Raw genomic sequence first — 17,914 nt, forward strand, 5'->3', positions numbered from 1 at the left:
TGTTTGTGTCTCTGTGTGTCTCTCTGCGCGCGTGTGTGTCTCTCTGTGCTTGTGTGTCTCTCTCTGTGCGTGTGCGTCTCTCTCTCGCTCTGTGCAAGTATGTATGCGTCTGTGTGTTTGTGTCTCTGTCTCTGTGTCTCTCTGCGTGTGTGTGTGTCTCTCTGTACTTGTGTGTCTCTTTCTCTGTGCGTGTCTCTCTCTCTCGCTCTCTGTGCAAGTATGTATGCGTCTGTGTGTTTGTGTCTCTGTCTCAGTGTGTGTCTCTCTGTGCTTGTGTGTCTCTTTCTCTGTGCGTGTCTCTCTCTCTCGCTCTCTGTGCAAGTATGTATGCGTCTGTGTGTGTGTGTGTGTGTGTACTCCGTGGGCCAGGTCAGGGGTCGTGGTGTGTAACTATTTAAGATGTTGGAGGACTCGGTGGATCAAAGGTCACATCAGACCAGTCAGTCACTCCTCTTAAAGTAGGTTTAGGCTACATTCCCAAATTGCACCCTAGGTAGTGCACTACTTTTGACCAGGGTCTATAGAGATTCTGTTTACTTGTATGCTTTAAACTGCCAAGTCAAGTACAGCCTACAATGTTATACTTCTACATCTGGACTGCTGCTCTTTGGGGGTTTGAGGCTGGGGGTCTGTAAAGCAACAACTGCTGATGTTCTACTGCTACATCTGGACTGCTGCTCTTTGGGGGTTTGAGGCTGGGGGTCTGTAAAGCAACAACTGCTGATGTTCTACTGCTACATCTGGACTGCTGCTCTTTGGGGGTTTGAGGCTGGGGGTCTGTAAAGCAACAACTGCTGATGTTCTACTGCTACATCTGGACTGCTGCTCTTTGGGGGTTTGAGGCTGGGGGTCTGTAAAGCAACAACTGCTGATGTTCTACTGCTACATCTGGACTGCTGCTCTTTGGGGGTTTGAGGCTGGGGGTCTGTAAAGCAACAACTGCTGATGTAAAAAGGGCTTTATAAAATAACGTTGATAGATTGATGAACTACTACTGCTACATTTAGGACTCAGATTACAGCCTTTGAGCAGCTCTAGTCTTCAGGCATCTCTGACTTTAGTTAGTGTGTTTATAGAGTGTTTATAGTGTGCTATGTGTTTATAAGGTAGCCTAGTGGTTAGAGCGTTGGACTAGTAACTGAAAGGTTGCAAGATCAAATCCCTGAGCTGACAAGGTAAAAATATGTTGTTCTGCCCCTAAACAAGTCAGTTAACTGACTGTTCCCCGGTAGGCTGTCATTGTAAATAAGAATTTGTTCTTCAACTGACTTGCCAAGTTAAATAAATGATAAATCAAATAAAAATGGTGTTATATTTATGTTAAAATGTGTTTATAGCCATAATAGATCACAGACTATATATTTATTATACATGGTTAAAACCTTTCTATAGAGTTAGAGATAATAAAATATAATTGTGTGTGTGTGTGTGTGTGTGTGTGTGTGTGTGTGTGGAGGTACATGTTGATATTTCTCTAAATGTGTTACATTTCTGAAGCTGTCAGGGGGAGGGAATGTGACAAGTCGGTTACACGGTTGACGTTCTGACTGTTTTCTCACGGGAAAAGCGCCCCAGAACCAAGGGGGCGTTTAGTGTGACTAGCTGTCGGGTCAGAACAGATGGAGAGCACAGGAATCTGCTTCGCTCATTGGTTTCCAGAATATAGACTTCGGGGCCCTCCAATCTAGTCCTATGTCTATTACTAATAGGCTATTTAGTATACAAACAAATAAAGCAAACGCTTCTTACACGTATGAGCTATATTATCTCAAAACCGTTTAATTAAGATACACATTGTAGGCAATTACACATGAGTTTATTGATCTGTATTACTCTAATATATCGGTGCAAGTGGTTACTGTTTCTCACCCGCGGGGGCTGTGTGAAGTTGTTTTGAATTTGTGCGTGTGCATATTTGTGTGTGAGTGAGTGGATATGTACTGCTCTGCAACACGACGCTGATGTAGGCTATCTTCAGACCTGCGCGTGCTGCCGTACTAATATTTATAAGAGCTATCGGGATGTGGCGCCAAGAACATCCGTGCATGTCCACGTTAAGACGCACACACACACACACACACACACACTGAGCGAGAGACCGAGAAGTTCGTCCGCTCGGGGCGTGGTTTGGAGCGTGTCACTCAAGCGGAGGAGTCAGCTGCTGGCACGAGTCTGGGCGGGGTGACGTGTGCGGAGCTGGAGCCCAGGCAGCAGCAGAAGTTCGTTATTAATGTCAGGACTTCCTCCTGTCTGTTAGTCACCAGTCTACTGCCGGAGGCTCCCAACGGTTTTACACGGATATTCCATCCTGTCGAAATGAAACGGAACTTTTACGGTACAAAACAGAACTCTTGATTCTGGTGGATCCGTAACCTTCTTTCCAGAGACCAAGATGTGAATAAATAGTCATTTGCAGGATTTATTGGTGGAATTTTGTGGTTACTGAAAGGCGGGACGTGGTCTGACCATACTGGGGCGGAGGAGCGGTTGGTCAACCATGCAGTGGCCAGGTTTAGCGCACTGGGTAGCGGCTGTGTTTCTCTGTAGGGTCGCCTCGGCGCAGTACACCAGCGACCAGTGCAGCTGGAGAGGAAGGTAGGCTATACGTTTATTATTGTATGTGTGTTATTCGACACGTTTTATTAACCCTTATAGGATGTAGACTATAATAAGCCTAAAATCTCTTTTGGTTAAGGAGTGTTGGGTAATAGTCTATGGCGGTGTTGCTATCGAACCAGTATAACAGGCTGATACATTCAGATGTTATGGAAACCCTCGTTTCCTCCCTGCACTTCCAGATGTTGCGCAATAATGTCCTGAACAGCGAGACCACAGCATATGTGCAGGTGCAAACAGGTTGGATAGATTAAGTCTGATGCATTTCATATGTTTTTGCAATAAACGGGGGGAAGGGGGGTGAACCCCTTGACACCCCCAGCCTCTGTGAGAGTGAGTGAGGGAGAGAGAGAGACGTCCTTCCTTATACAATGTAATTGTGTTTATACATGCGTTATGTAGTTTAGGCCTGATGGATTTGCATAGGGAACGTGTTTGTTTCTCCTGTCCTGTAGCCTATAGCGATGTGAGCTCCAATTGGCGGCGTGCCATAATATTCAAAGAAAACACGATAACATATTTTGAAATGTTCCAGTTCAATATACCAAATCTCCGTGCGTGCACCAAAAGGAGAGCTTGGGTTGGGCGCTTGGACCGTGGAGCCGTGAGAGGGAAAAGGAGAGCTTGGGTTGGGCGCTTGGACCGTGGAGCCGTCAGAGGGAAAAGGAGAGCTTGGGTTGGGCGCTTGGACCGTGGAGCCGTCAGAGGGAAAAGGAGAGCTTGGGTTGGGCGCTTGGACCGTGGAGCCGTCAGAGGGAAAAGGAGAGCTTGGGTTGGGCGCTTGGACCGTGGAGCCACTAGAGGGAAAAGGAGAGCTTGGGTTGGGCGCTTGGACCGTGGAGCCGTCAGAGGGAAAAGGAGAGCTTGGGTTGGGCGCTTGGACCGTGGAGCCACTAGAGGGAAAAGGAGAGCTTGGGTTGGGCGCTTGGACCGTGGAGCCGTGAGAGGGAAAAGGAGAGCTTGGGTTGGGCGCTTGGACCGTGGAGCCGTCAGAGGGAAAAGGAGAGCTTGGGTTGGGCGCTTGGACCGTGGAGCCACTAGAGGGAAAAGGAGAGGGTTGCAGCGCTATACCGCGTGCCGAGTTCATACCTTACCTTTCACATACTCATAAAGCTGTGTTCTAGGCTATTGTATATAGCATGGCACGCCTCCAGAAAGCGAGTGCGCAGCCACTCCTGTCATTACAGTAAAATGAACAGGTCCATATGGCCTGCCCTTTGATCCGTCGTTTTAAGACGCTGCGTAATAAAAAATAACGACTGTGCGACGCTTTCTTGTTGGCGCGCCGCGGTGCGGTTTTCGTTTGAAGACATCAACTTCGAACAAGTTTATCTTTTACTGATCTTAAAGTGCGCGCATCCCAGATAACCGACCACATCCTCCCTCCCCTGCGCTCCGGGTATTGGTCACATCGGGTCACAGTTTATAGAGAGAGAGAGACTCATGCTGTAATCAAGTTGCTCTTTAAACGACCTCTTAACTAAGTGATAAGGTATCATGCATAGGAAGTTAACTGTTAAATATGTTTGTTGTGTGTTCATGTTTATGACCAACAACATTTCTTCCTCAAACATCAAAATATATCCATAACAAGTTTCTTAACCTCTTCTATCCCCCTCTACCCTCTCCTCCTTCATCATCATCATACCCTCTCCTCCTCCTCCCTCATCATCATAAACTCTCCTCCTCCTCTCTCATCATCATAACCTCTCCTCCTCCTCCCTCATCATCATAACCACTCCTCCCCCATCATCATAACCTCTCCTCCTCCTCCCTCATCATCATAACCACTCCTCCCCCATCATCATCATAACCTCTCCTCCTCCCCCATCATCATCAATCTCTCTTCCTCCTCCCCATCATCATAACCTCTCCTCCTCCTCCCCCATCATCATAACCTCTCCTCCTCCATCATCATAATCCATCTCATAATCCTCCTCCTCCTCCTCCCCCATCATCATAACCTCTCCTCCTCCATCATCATAATCTCTCCTCCTCCTCCCCCATCATCATAACCTCTCCTCCTCCCCCATCATCATCAATCTCTCTTCCTCCCCCCATCATCATAACCTCTCCTCCTCCTCCTCCCCCATCATCATAACCTCTCCTCCTCCTCCCCCATCATCATAACCTCTCCTCCTCCTCCCCATCATCATAACCTCTCCTCCTCCTCCCCCATCATCATAACCTCTCCTCCTCCTCCCCCATCATCATAACCTCTCCTCCTCCTCCTCCCCATCATCATAACCTCTCTCCTCATTCCGCAATACATTAACTTCTTCTCTACTCTACTGTCCCCCTCTCTCCCCCTCCCTCTTCTTCTCTACCCCATCTCTTCCCCGTCCCTCTCTCCTCCTCACTCTCTCATCCTCCCTCTCTCCCTCTCTCATCCTCCCTCTCTCCTCCTCCCTCTCTCCTCCCCCAGTGGTCTGACCCATGAGTCTCACTCCCGTGATGTGGAGCAGGTATACCTGCGTTGCTCCCAGGGCAGTCTAGAGTGGCTCTATCCTACTGGGGCCCTCATCGTCAACCTGCGGCCCAACACGGAGCCCACGTCTGGGGCTTCCCACGGCCTGCACGCCTGCATCAAGCCCCAGACAGACTCCCGCGGATCACACCTCTACCTGGAGAGAGCTGGACAGCTCCGCCTGCTGATGTCTGAGACAGAACAGGTAGATGGTCAGTTAGTCAGTCAATCAGTCTGTCTGGTGGTCAGTCATTCAGCCAGTCAGCATTCGGTCAGTCAATCAGTCGGTCTTTTGGTCAGTCGGCCGGTCAGTCATTCAGCCAGTCAGCATTCATTCAGTCGGTCTGTTGGTCAGTCGGCCGGTCAGTCATTCAGACAGTCAGCATTCGGTCAGTCATTCAGTCAATCAGTCGGTCTGTTGGTCAATCAGTCGGTCAGTCAATCAGTCGGTCAGTCATTCAGTCGGTCAGTCATTCAGTCGGTCAGTCAGTCGGTCAGTCATTCAGTCGGTCATTCAGTCGGTCGGTCATTCAGTCGGCCGGTCATTCAGTCAGTCGGTCATTCAGTCGGCCAGTCACGTTTATTCATAAATCCATTTTTTACATCAGAAGTCGATATTTCACAGTAACCTGACTGAGAACAGCACAGATATTTCACAGTAACCTGACTGAGAACAGCACAGATATTTCACAGTAACCTGACTGAGAACAGCACAGATATTTCACAGTAACCTGACTGAGAACAGCACAGATATTTCACAGTAACCTGACTGAGAACAGCACAGATATTTCACAGTAACCTGACTGAGAACAGCACAGATATTTCACAGTAACCTGACTGAGAACAGCACAGATATTTCACAGTAACCTGACTGAGAACAGCACAGAGCAGGTTACATAGGCAGAAAACACATGCTTAAGTTTAACCACTGTAAATATAATTGTTGATATGTTCATAAAGTACTTGTGTGAAAATGATTATCTCAGTGTCATCACACCAGTACATTACACCAGTACATATTTAATCATGTTTGTTATATTTCCAGGCGCATGGCAGGGTGCAGTGTTTCTCCCTGACAGAGGGGGCGCTGTTCATAGAGGCAGTGGGCCAGCAGGACATCAGCAAGAGGATCACAGTGTTTCAGTATGAACTGGTGGCCAGCCACGGACCTGGAGCTCATCTGTACCCACACCTCAACACTGGCACTGGTAAGAGACCAACACACACACACACACACACACCTCAACACTGGCACTGGCAAGAGACCCACACACACACACACACACACACACACACACACAACACACACACACACACACACACACACACACACACCTCAACACTGGCACTGGCAAGAGACCCACACACACACACACACACACACACACCTCAACACTGGCACTGGCAAAGACCCACCCCACACACACACACACACACACACACACACACACACACACACACACACACACACACACACACACACACACACACACACACACACCTCAACACTGGCACTGGTAAGAGACCAACACACACACACACACACACACACACCTCAACACTGGCACTGGTAAGAGACCAACACACACACACACACCTCAACACTGGCACTGGTAAGAGACCAACACACACACACACACCTCAACACTGGCACTGGCAAGAGACCCCCACACACACACACACACACACACACACACACACACACACACACACACACACACACACACACACACCTCAACACTGGCACTGGTAAGAGACCAACACACACACACACACACCTCAACACTGGCACTGGTAAGAGACCAACACACACACACACACACCTGAACACTGGACCTGGTAAGAGACCAACACACACACACACACACACACACCTGAACACTGGACCTGGTAAGAGACCAACACACACACCTGAACACTGGACCTGGTAAGAGACCAACACACACATTCCATGGTAGAACCCAGGCGAAAGAACCCGTTCCCCAGATCAAGGGCTGTACAAAGTAACATGACAGATGGACAGAGTCAGTGACAGAGTCCAGAGAGAGGAGGAAGAATGAACCACTGGTTCAACTGACCCCTAGACACATTAAATAGGTCTTGTGTTAGCTGAAGAAGGGGAGGCCGAGGTAGAAATGGGGAGGGGGGGCAGGAGATGACAGGAGTTAAACAGGGTGACAGTCTGTCTAGCCTAATAAAGCAGTCTAGCCCAGACCCACACATCCACAGCCCTGCTGTCACTCAAGAGACAGACCGGACCAGACCAGAGACCCCCCTCCCTCTCTTACTGCTGTCCTCTATCCCCCTCTCCTCTCACCCATCTCCCATCTCCCTCCCTCCTCTCCCTCCCTCCCCTCTCTCCCATCTCCCTCCCTCCTCTCTCTCTCGTCTCCCTCTCTCCCATCTCCCTCCTCTCTCTCCCATCTCCCTCCCTCCTCTCCCTCCCTCCTCTCTCTCCCATCTCCCTCCTCTCACCCATCTCCCTCCCTCCTCTCCCTCCCTCCTCTCTCTCCCATCTCCCTCCCTCCTCTCTCTCTCGTCTCCCTCTCTGACATATAAATACAAGCAGGCTAATCAACAGGTCACACTGGGGTCAAGCCCAGGGGTCAGCCAATCATCATCCAGCTGTCAATCGGTGGTGTCTGCTGCAAGACAGGGAGAGGATATGATTGGTCAGATGGAGGGTGGGAGGGAGAGCGGGAGAGAGAGAAAGGTTTGTATCTGCCTAGTACAGGTATGGAGGGAGGGAGAGAGAGATATGTTTTGTATCTGCCTAGTACAGGTATGGAGGGAGGGAGAGAGAGATATGTTTTGTATCTGCCTAGTACAGGTATGGAGGGAGGGAGAGAGAGATATGTTTTGTATCTGCCTAGTACAGGTATGGAGGGAGGGAGAGAGAGATATGTTTTGTATCTGCCTAGTACAGGTATGGAGGGAGGGAGAGAGAGATATGTTTTGTATCTGCCTAGTACAGGTATGGAGGGAGGGAGAGAGAGATATGTTTTGTATCTGCCTAGTACAGGTATGTGCCATAAAACCATTGACAAAGAGAAAGACTGTGTGTGTTTAATAGTTGTTTTACTGGCAGACAGGGTCAAAGGTTACCACCCTGACTACCCTCTCCCACCTGTTGTTTCACTCTCTCACTCCCCCCCCCCCCCCCCGCTCTCACACACACACACACACACAAGAAAATCATTCATCTTGTACCCTCCCCATAGACATCCATCTCATCCCTTCCTCTCTCCCTCCTCATTCCTCCCTTCTCACCCCTCCCTCTCTCCATCCTCATCCCTCCCTCTCTCTCTCCCTCTTTATCCCTCCCTCCTCACCCCTTCCTCTCTCCCTCCTCATTCCTCTTTCCCTCCTCATTCCTCCTCATCCCTCCCTCTCTCCTTCCCTCTCTCCCTCATCATCCCTCCCTCCTCATTCCTCCCTCTCTTCCTCCTCATCCCTCATTCCTCCCCCTCTCTTGCCTCACCCCTCCCCCTCTACCCCAAATAGAGCTAGGGGGAACAACAAGGGGGTGAGAGAACCAGACTTCCCCCTCATCACCCCCTCTCACACCTCCTCTCCCCTCTCTCAGGAAGTGAAGGATGGCTGGGGGAGGGAAAGAGGGAGGAGAATATTAGTGGAGAGATACAGGACTAACTGACTCACATGTTCACTCTTCTTTATATCTGATGCTAGTGTTGTACACCACTGGTCAACAGTTTTAGAACACCTACTAATTCAAGGGTTTTTCTTTATTTGTACTATTTTCTATATGGAATCATGTAGTAACCAAAAAAGTGTTAAACAAATCAAAATATATTTTATATTTGAGATTCTTAAAATAGCCACCCTTTGCCTTGATGACAGCTTTGCACACTCGTGGCATTCTATCAATCAGCTTCATGAGGTAGACACCTCGAATGCATTTCAATTAACAGGTGTGCCTTCTTAAAAGATCATTTCTCTCCTTCTTAAAGCATTTCAGAAGGAAATGTTGGGGGGTTATACAGAAAATAGCCCTATTTGGTAAAAGACCAAGTCAATATTATGGCAAGAACAGCTCAAATAAGCAAAGAGAAACAACAGTCCATCATTACTTTAAGACATGAAGGTCAGTCAATTCGCTTTTAACGTTTCTTCAAGCGCAGTTGCAAAAACCATCAAGCACTATGATGAAACTGGCTCTCATGAGGACCACCACAGGAAAGGAAGACCCAGAGTTGCCTCTGCTGCAGAGGATCAGTTCATTACAGTTAACTGGCTCTAATGAGGACCACCACAGGAAAGGAAGACCCAGAGTTGCCTCTGCTGCAGAGGATCAGTTCATTACAGTTAACTGGCTCTAATGAGGACCACCACAGGAAAGGAAGACCCAGAGTTACCTCTGCTGCAGAGGATCAGTTCATTAGAGTTACCAGCCTCAGAAATTGCAGCCCAAACAAATGAATTCAAGTAACAGACGTGTCAACATCAACTGTTCAGAGGAGACTGCGTGAATCAGGCCTTCATGGTTGAATTGCTGCAAAGAAACCACTACTAAAGGACCCCAATAAGAAGAAGAGACTTGCTTGGGCCAAGAAACACGAGCAATGGACATTAGACACCGGTGGAAATGTGTCCTTTGGTCTGGAGTCTAAATTGGAGATTTTTGGTTCCAACCTCCATGTCTTTGTGAGACGTGGTGTGGGTGTATGGATGATCTCTGTTTGTGTATTTCACACCGTAAAGCATGGAGGAGGAGGTGTTATGGTGTGGGTGTATGGATGATCTCTGTTTGTGTATTTCACACCGTAAAGCATGGAGGAGGAGATGTTATGGTGTGGGTGTATGGATGATCTCTGTTTGTGTATTTCACACCGTAAAGCATGGAGGAGGAGGTGTTATGGTGTGGGTGTATGGATCATCTCTGTTTGTGTATTTCACACCGTAAAGCATGGAGGAGGAGGTGTTATGGTGTGGGTGTATGGATGATCTCTGTTTGTGTATTTCACACAGTAAAGCATGGAGGAGGAGATGTTATGGTGTGGGTGTATGGATGATCTCTGTTTGTGTATTTCACACCGTAAAGCATGGAGGAGGAGGTGTTATGGTGTGGGTGTATGGATGATCTCTGTTTGTGTATTTCACACCGTAAAGCATGGAGGAGGAGGTGTTATGGTGTGGGTGTATGGATGATCTCTGTTTGTGTATTTCACACCGTAAAGCATGGAGGAGGAGGTGTTATGGTGTGGGTGTATGGATGATCTCTGTTTGTGTATTTCACACCGTAAAGCATGGAGGAGGAGGTGTTATGGTGTGGGTGTATGGATGATCTCTGTTTGTGTATTTCACACCGTAAAGCATGGAGGATGAGGTGTTATGGTGTGGGTGTATGGATGATCTCTGTTTGTGTATTTCACACCGTAAAGCATGGAGGAGGAGGTGTTATGGTGTGGGTGTATGGATGATCTCTGTTTGTGTATTTCACACCGTAAAGCATGGAGGAGGAGGTGTTATGGTGTGGGTGTATGGATGATCTCTGTTTGTGTATTTCACACCGTAAAGCATGGAGGAGGAGGTGTTATGGTGTGGGTGTATGGATGATCTCTGTTTGTGTATTTCACACCGTAAAGCATGGAGGAGGAGGTGTTATGGTGTGGGGGAATATTGCTGGTGACATTGTCTGAGATTCATTTAGAATTCAAGGCACACTTAACCAGCATGGCTACCACAGCATTCTGCAGCGATACTCCATCCTATCTGGTTTGGGCTTAGTGGGACTATCATTTGTTTTCAACAGGTCAATGACCCAACAAACCTCCAGGCTATTTCATAGTTTTGACCCAACACACCTCCAGGCTATTTCATAGTTTTGATGTCTTCACTATTATTCTACAATGGAGAAAAGAGTACAAATCAAGAAAAACCTTTGAATGAGTAGGTGTTCTAAAACGTTTGACCGGTAGTGTATACTGTATGGTGGTGGTGGGGTGTGGTGGTGGTGTATGGTGGTGGTGTGTGTATACTGTGTGGTGGTGTGTGGTGTAGTATGGTGGGGTGTGGTGGTGTGTGGTGGGGTGTGTATACTGTATGGTGGTGTGTGGTGGTGGTGTATGGTGGTGGGGTGTGTGGTGGTGTGTGGTGGTGTATGGTGGTGGGGTGTGGTGGGGTGTGGTGGGGTATGGTGTATGGTGGTGTGTGGTGGGGTATGGTGTGTGGTGGTGTATGGTGGTGTGTGGTGGGGTATGGTGTGTGGTGGGGTATGGTGGTGTGGTGGGGTATGGTGTATGGTGGTGTGTGGTGGTGTATGGTGGTGTGTGGTGGGGTATGGGGTATGGTGGTGTGTGGGGTATGGTGGTGTATGGTGGTGTGTGGTGGGTTATGGTGGTGTGTGGTGGGTTATGGTGGTGTGTGGTGGGGTATGGTGGTGTGTGGTGGGGTATGGTGTGTGGTGGTGTATATGTCATGTGTCTCATGTCTCATGTCTCTCTCTCAGCCTCCTGTACACCCTGCACAGATGACCAGATCCTGATGGCGGTATGCACCAGCGACTTTGGTAAGCACACACACAGGTTACGCACAACACCACAACACACACACAGGTTACGCACAACACCACAACACACACACACACAGGTTACGCACAACACCACAACACACACACAGGTTACGCACAACACACACACACACACACAGGTTACGCACAACACCACAACACACACACAGGTTACGCACAACACCACAACACACACACACAGGTTACAACACAACACCACACACACACACAGGTTACACAGGTTACAACACCACACACACACACAGGTTACGCACAACACCACACACACACACAGGTTACGCACAACACCACACACACACACAGGTTACGCACAACACCACACACACACACAGGTTACGCACAACACCACAACACACACAGGTTACGCACACACAGGTTACGCACACACACACACACGCACACACCACAGCACACACACAGGTTACGCACAACACCACAGCACACACACACACACAGGTTACGCACAACACCACAACACACACACAGGTTACGCACAACACCACAGCACACACACACACACACACACACAGGTTACGCACAACACCACAACACACACACAGGTTACGCACAACACCACAACACACACACAGGTTACGCACAACACCACAACACACACACAGGTTACGCACAACACCACAACACACACAGGTTACGCACAACACCACAACACACACAGGTTACGCACAACACACACAGGTCACGCACAACACCACAACACACACACACACAGGTTACGCACAACACCACAACACACACAGGTTACGCACACCACCACCACACACACACACACACACACACACAGGTTACACACAACACCACAACACACACAGGTTACGCACACCACCACAACACACACACACACACAGGTTACGCACACACACACACAGGTTACGCACAACACCACAACACACACACACACACAGGTTATGCACAACACCACAACACACACAGGTTACGCACACCAACACACACACACACACACAGGTTACGCACAACACCACAACACACACAGGTTACGCACACCACCACCACACACACACACACACACAGGTTACACACAACACCACAACACACACAGGTTACGCACACCACCACAACATACCGCCATCAGTGACAGCTGTCATGAACAACCCTTCTCATCACTCTCTCTTCCCCCTCTCCTCCCCATATCTCTCTCCTCCTTCTCCTCCCTATATCTCTCTTCCCCCTCTCCTCCCCATATCTCTCTCCTCTCTCTCCTCCCCATATCTCTCTCCTCCCTCTCCTCCCCATATATCTCTCTCCTCTCTCTCCTCCCCATATATCTCTCTCCTCCCTCTCCTCCCCATATATCTCTCTCCTCCCTCTCCTCCCCATATGTATATCCTCCCTCTCCTCCCCATATCTCTCTCCTCCCTCTCCTCCCCATATCTCTCTCTCCTCCCTCTCCTCCCCATATCTCTCTCCTCCCTCTCTCTCCCCATATCTCTCTCCTCCCTCTCCTCCCCATACCTCTCCTCCTCCCTCCCCATATATCTCTCTCCTCCCTCCCCATATATCTCTCTCCTCTCCCTCCCCATATATCTCTCTCCTCCCTCCCCATATATCTCTCTCCTCCCTCTCCTCCCCATATCTCTCTCCTCCCTCTCCTCCCCATATATCTCTCTCCTCTCTCTCCTCCCCATATATCTCTCTCCCCCTCTCCTCCCCATATCTCTCTCCTCCCCATATCTCTCTCCTCTCTCTCCTCCCCATATCTCTCTCCTCTCTCTCCTCCCCATATATCTCTTTCCTCCCTCTCCTCCCCATATATCTCTTTCCTCCCTCTCCTCCCCATATATCTCTCTCCTCTCTCTCCTCCCCATATATCTCTTTCCTCCCTCTCCTCCCCATATATCTCTTTCCTCCCTCTCCTCCCCATATCTCTCTCCTCTCTCTCCTCCCTATATCTCTCTCCTCCCTCTCCTCCCCATATCTCTTTCCTCCCTCTCCTCCCCATATCTCTCTCCTCCCTCTCCTCCCCATATCTCTCTCCTCCCTCTCTCCTCCCCATATCTCTCTCCTCCCTCTCCTCCCCATATCTCTCTCCTCTCTCTCCTCCCCATATATCTCTCTCCTCCCTCTCCTCCCCATATATCTCTCTCCTCCCTCTCCTCCCCATATATCTCTCTCCTCTCTCTCCTCCCCATATATCTCTTTCCTCCCTCTCCTCCCCATATATCTCTCTCCTCCCTCTCCTCCCCATATCTCTCTCCTCTCTCTCCTCCCCATATATCTCTCTCCTCCCTCTCTCCTCCCCATATATCTCTTTCCTCCCTCTCCTCCCCATATATCTCTTTCCTCCCTCTCCTCCCCATATATCTCTTTCCTCCCTCTCCTCCCCATATCTCTCTCCCCCTCTCCTCCCCATATATCTCTCTCCTCTCTCTCCTCCCCATATATCTCTCTCCTCCCTCTCCTCCCCATATATCTCTCTCCTCCTCTCTCCTCCCCATATATCTCTCTCCTCCCTCTCCTCCCCATATATCTCTCTCCTCCCTCTCCTCCCCATATATCTCTCTCCTCCCTCTCCTCCCCATATCTCTCTCCTCCCTCTCCTCCCCATATCTCTCTCCTCCCTCTCCTCCCCATATATCTCTCCTCCCTCTCCTCCCCATATATCTCTCCTCCCCATATATCTCTCTCCTCCCCCATATATCTCTCTCCTCCCTCTCCTCCCCATATCTCTCTCCTCCCTCTCCTCCCCATATCTCTCTCCTCCCCATATATCTCTCTCCTCTCTCTCCTCCCCATATCTCTCTCCTCCCTCTCCTCCCCATATCTCTCTCCTCCCTCTCCTCCCCATATCTCTCTCCTCCCTCTCCTCCCCATATATCTCTCTCCTCCCTCTCCTCCCCATATCTCTCTCCTCTCTCTCCTCCCCATATATCTCTCTCCCCCTCTCCTCCCCATATATCTCTCTCCTCCCTCTCCTCCCCATATCTCTCTCCTCTCTCTCCTCCCCATATATCTCTCTCCTCCCTCTCCTCCCCATATCTCTCTCCTCCCTCTCCTCCCCATATCTCTCTCCTCTCTCTCCTCCCCATATATCTCTCTCCTCCCTCTCTCCTCCCCATATATCTCTCTCCTCCCTCTCTCCTCCCCATATCTCTCTCCCTCCCTCTTTCTCTCCAGCGGGTCGTGGCAGTGTCCGTGGCGTTGACACGCCCTCGTCATCAGACCACTCCTCCGTTGCCGTGACGCTAAGCCGCCTGTTCCATCAGAAGAGCGGAGTGTTCTCTTGGGACGGAGCCAGAGGAAAGGGGTGGTCCGGACGTCTGAACACGCCCCTGCGGTGCCGGCTGCAGCCGAGGGAGAAGGGGGAGTTCCTGTTCACGGGGGCAGTGCGGTTCGGAGAGGCGTGGCTTGGCTGCTCCCCGCACTACCATCACTTTCTGAGGCTCTACCGGACCGCCCTGGAGACAGGAAGTAACCCCTGTCACATGAACATGGACACAGACTGAGGCACGCCCCTTCCGCCCAGGTGACAACCAATCAGGGAACAAGATTGGGAAACAAACTCAGCGAATCAGGGACATATCAGAGAGAGGGCTGGGTCGCTGGCTGGACTGACAGGGCCCTGATCCAATCAGAGGAGGGAGGTCGTAAAGGGGCGAAATCTTTGATATGCCTGAGAGGTGATTGGACGTGGTCCCAAGCCCTGCTAACCGATTGGCTGAAGCTCTTACAGTTGCCTAGCAGCAAGGATAGTTGGCCTGTGTCTGAACAGTTCTAAAGCCATCTGTCATCATAGAATGTCTTAAGACGCTGGTGTGTCTGTGTGTGTGTCTGTGTGTGTGTGTGTGTGTCTGTCTGTGTGTGTGTGTGTGTGTTGGAAATAGATGTAAATATGATCATTGTTGTAATGAAAGTTTGTTTCGTGAAAAGCTTTATGTTTACAGTTTAGAGGTTGTCTTCTGACCGAAGTGTATAGTGGGTTCCTGCACAGCGTGTGTGTCTTAGTGTGTGTCTTAGCATGCTCTTGTGTGTCTTAGCGTGTTCGTGTGTGTCTTAGCGTACTCTTGTGTGTGTTTGTGTGTGTGCGCTAGGGAGTGTGTGAACGTGTATGTACTAGCCCGTGAATGTGTGTGTGCGCTAGCGTGTGTGGTTCTGCACTAGCTTGTGTGAAGGTGTGTGTGTGTGAACTTGTGTGTGTGTGAACGTGTGTGTGTGAACGTGTGTGTGTGCGACTGTGTTAAAGTACAATAGCACTCTGGCTCTCTGTTCTAGGGAATAAACTATATTCCTGGAACAAGTCTTTATTTTACTGTGTCTAGATGTGTCTGTGTCACATTGGATTTCTCAACAGTGTTTATAAGGTACTGTTTTGAAGTATCCTCATTTGTGTGTGTGTGTGTGTGTGTGGGTGTGTACTATCACAGTAAAGGGGGAGAGAGTAGAGGCAGACTTTTATGATCCATTTTATTTATTTTCCGACACCTTCGGCCAAAACCACTTCAACAACCACACTGGTGCGAGTGTGTGTGTGCATGTCTGTTACAGATTAATTCATTATCCAATGTTCACAAATGTCCAATGAAAATGTGCATTTGGGCTATCCCCTCTGAAAGACACACACACACACAGGTTGGACAGAGTGGTGGAGGAGGGGAAGGATGGAGGCAGGGAGAATTGGAGGGAGGGATGGAGGTAGAGAAGGATGGAGGTATAGAAGGAAAGATGGAGGGAGAGAAGGAAAGATGGAGGGAGAGAAGGAAAGATGGAGGTAGAGAAGGAGAGAAGGATGGAGGGAGAGAAGGATGGAGGGAGGGAGAGAAGGATGGAGGCAGGGAGAATTTGAGGGAGGGATGGAGGTAGAGAAGGATGGAGGTAGAGAAGGAAAGATGGAGGGAGAGAAGGAAAGATGAAGGTAGAGAAGGATGGAGGGAGAGAAGGAAAGATGAAGGTAGAGAAGGATGGAGGGAGAGAAGGAAAGATGGAGGGAGAGAAGGAAAGATGGAGGGAGAGAAGGATGGAGGGAGGTAGAGAAGGATGGATGGATGGAGGTAGAGAAGGAAAGATGGAGGGAGAGAAGGAAAGATGGAGGGAGAGAAGGAAAGATGGAGGTAGAGAAGGAGAGAAGGATGGAGGGAGAGAAGGATGGAGGGAGGTAGAGAAGGATGGATGGATGGAGGTAGAGAAGGATGGAGGGAGAGAAGGAAAGATGGAGGTAGAGAAGGAAAGATGGAGGTAGAGAAGAGTGGAGGGAGAGAAGGAAAGATGGAGGGAGAGAAGGAAAGATGAGGGAGAGAAGGAAAGATGGAGGGAGAGAAGGAAAGATGGAGGTAGAGAAGGAAAGATGGAGGTAGAGAAGGAAAGATGGAGGTAGAGAAGGGTGGAGGGAGAGAAGGAAAGATGGAGGGAGAGAAGGAAAGATGAGGGAGAGAAGGATGGAGGTAGAGAAGGAAAGATGGAGGGAGAGAAGGAAAGATGGAGGTAGAGAAGGAAAGATGGAAGGAGAGAAGGATGGAGGTAGAGAAGGAAAGATGGAAGGATGGAGGTAGAGAAGGAAAGATGAAGGAAAGATGAAGGTAGAGAAGGATGGAGGTAGAGAAGGATGGAGGGAGAGAAGGAAAGATGGAGGTAGAGAAGGAAAGATGAGGGAGAGAAGGAAAGATGAAGGTAGAGAAGGATGGAGGTAGAGAAGGAAAGATGGAGGGAGAGAAGGAAAGATGGAGGGAGAGAAGGAAAGATGGAGGTAGAGAAGGATGGAGGGAGAGAAGGATGGATGGAGGTAGAGAAGGAAAGATGGAGGGAGATAAGGAAAGATGGAGGGAGAGAAGGAAGGATGGAGGTAGAGAAGGAAATATGGAGGGAGAGAAGGATGGAGGTAGAGAAGGAAAGATGGAGGGAGAGAAGGATGGAAAGATGGAGGGAGAGAAGGAAAGAGGGAGGGAGAGAAATATGGAGGTAGAGAAGGAAAGATGGGGGGGTGACCTCAGTGTCAGTGGGGGGGGGGTCACATTTCCCCTCAGGAAGAACAGCAATGTTTGGAATGTCTCCCTCTCTCACACACACACACACTTTCTCTGCTGTGTTGTGAGTGTACACCCACATGAGTTTGTAAAATGTCTGCCCTGCTAGAGCCCAGTCAGCTGTAAGTGCTGTCATTGTGAAGTGGAAACTTCTAGGAGCAACAACAGCTCAGCCATGAAGAGGATGACCTCGCACGCTCACAGAACGGGACAACAGCTCAGCCATGAAGAGGATGACCTCACACGCTCACAGAACGGGACAACAGCTCAGCCATGAAGTGGATGACC

General features: G+C 49.5%; 1 protein-coding gene across 1 annotated transcript; it reads left to right on the top strand.

The window, feature by feature from the left end:
• Positions 1-978: 978 nt before the first annotated feature.
• Positions 979-15,913, top strand: LOC135560061 (meteorin-like protein). Its single transcript, XM_065001095.1, has 5 exons — positions 979-2,595; positions 5,042-5,288; positions 6,129-6,291; positions 11,553-11,612; positions 14,787-15,913. The coding sequence occupies exons 1-5, from the start codon at positions 2,498-2,500 to the stop codon at positions 15,113-15,115; spliced, it is 897 nt and encodes a 298-aa protein (XP_064857167.1). The 5' UTR covers positions 979-2,497; the 3' UTR covers positions 15,116-15,913.
• The last annotated feature ends 2,001 nt before the right edge of the window (positions 15,914-17,914 follow it).

Source organism: Oncorhynchus nerka, linkage group LG15, assembly GCF_034236695.1.
Source record: "Oncorhynchus nerka isolate Pitt River linkage group LG15, Oner_Uvic_2.0, whole genome shotgun sequence".
Lineage (NCBI taxonomy): Eukaryota > Metazoa > Chordata > Actinopteri > Salmoniformes > Salmonidae > Oncorhynchus > Oncorhynchus nerka.

What these genes read in the sequence shown, in the direction of transcription:
- LOC135560061 (XM_065001095.1), top strand. Translation starts at nt 2,498, where the DNA reads ATGCAGTGGCCAGGTTTAGCGCACTGGGTAGCGGCTGTGTTTCTCTGT. An exon ending in TGATGTCTGAGACAGAACAG is followed by an intron (nt 5,289 to 6,128) that starts GTAGATGGTCAG and finishes TTATATTTCCAG; the next exon opens with GCGCATGGCAGGGTGCAGTG. An exon ending in ACACCTCAACACTGGCACTG is followed by an intron (nt 6,292 to 11,552) that starts GTAAGAGACCAA and finishes TCTCTCTCTCAG; the next exon opens with CCTCCTGTACACCCTGCACA.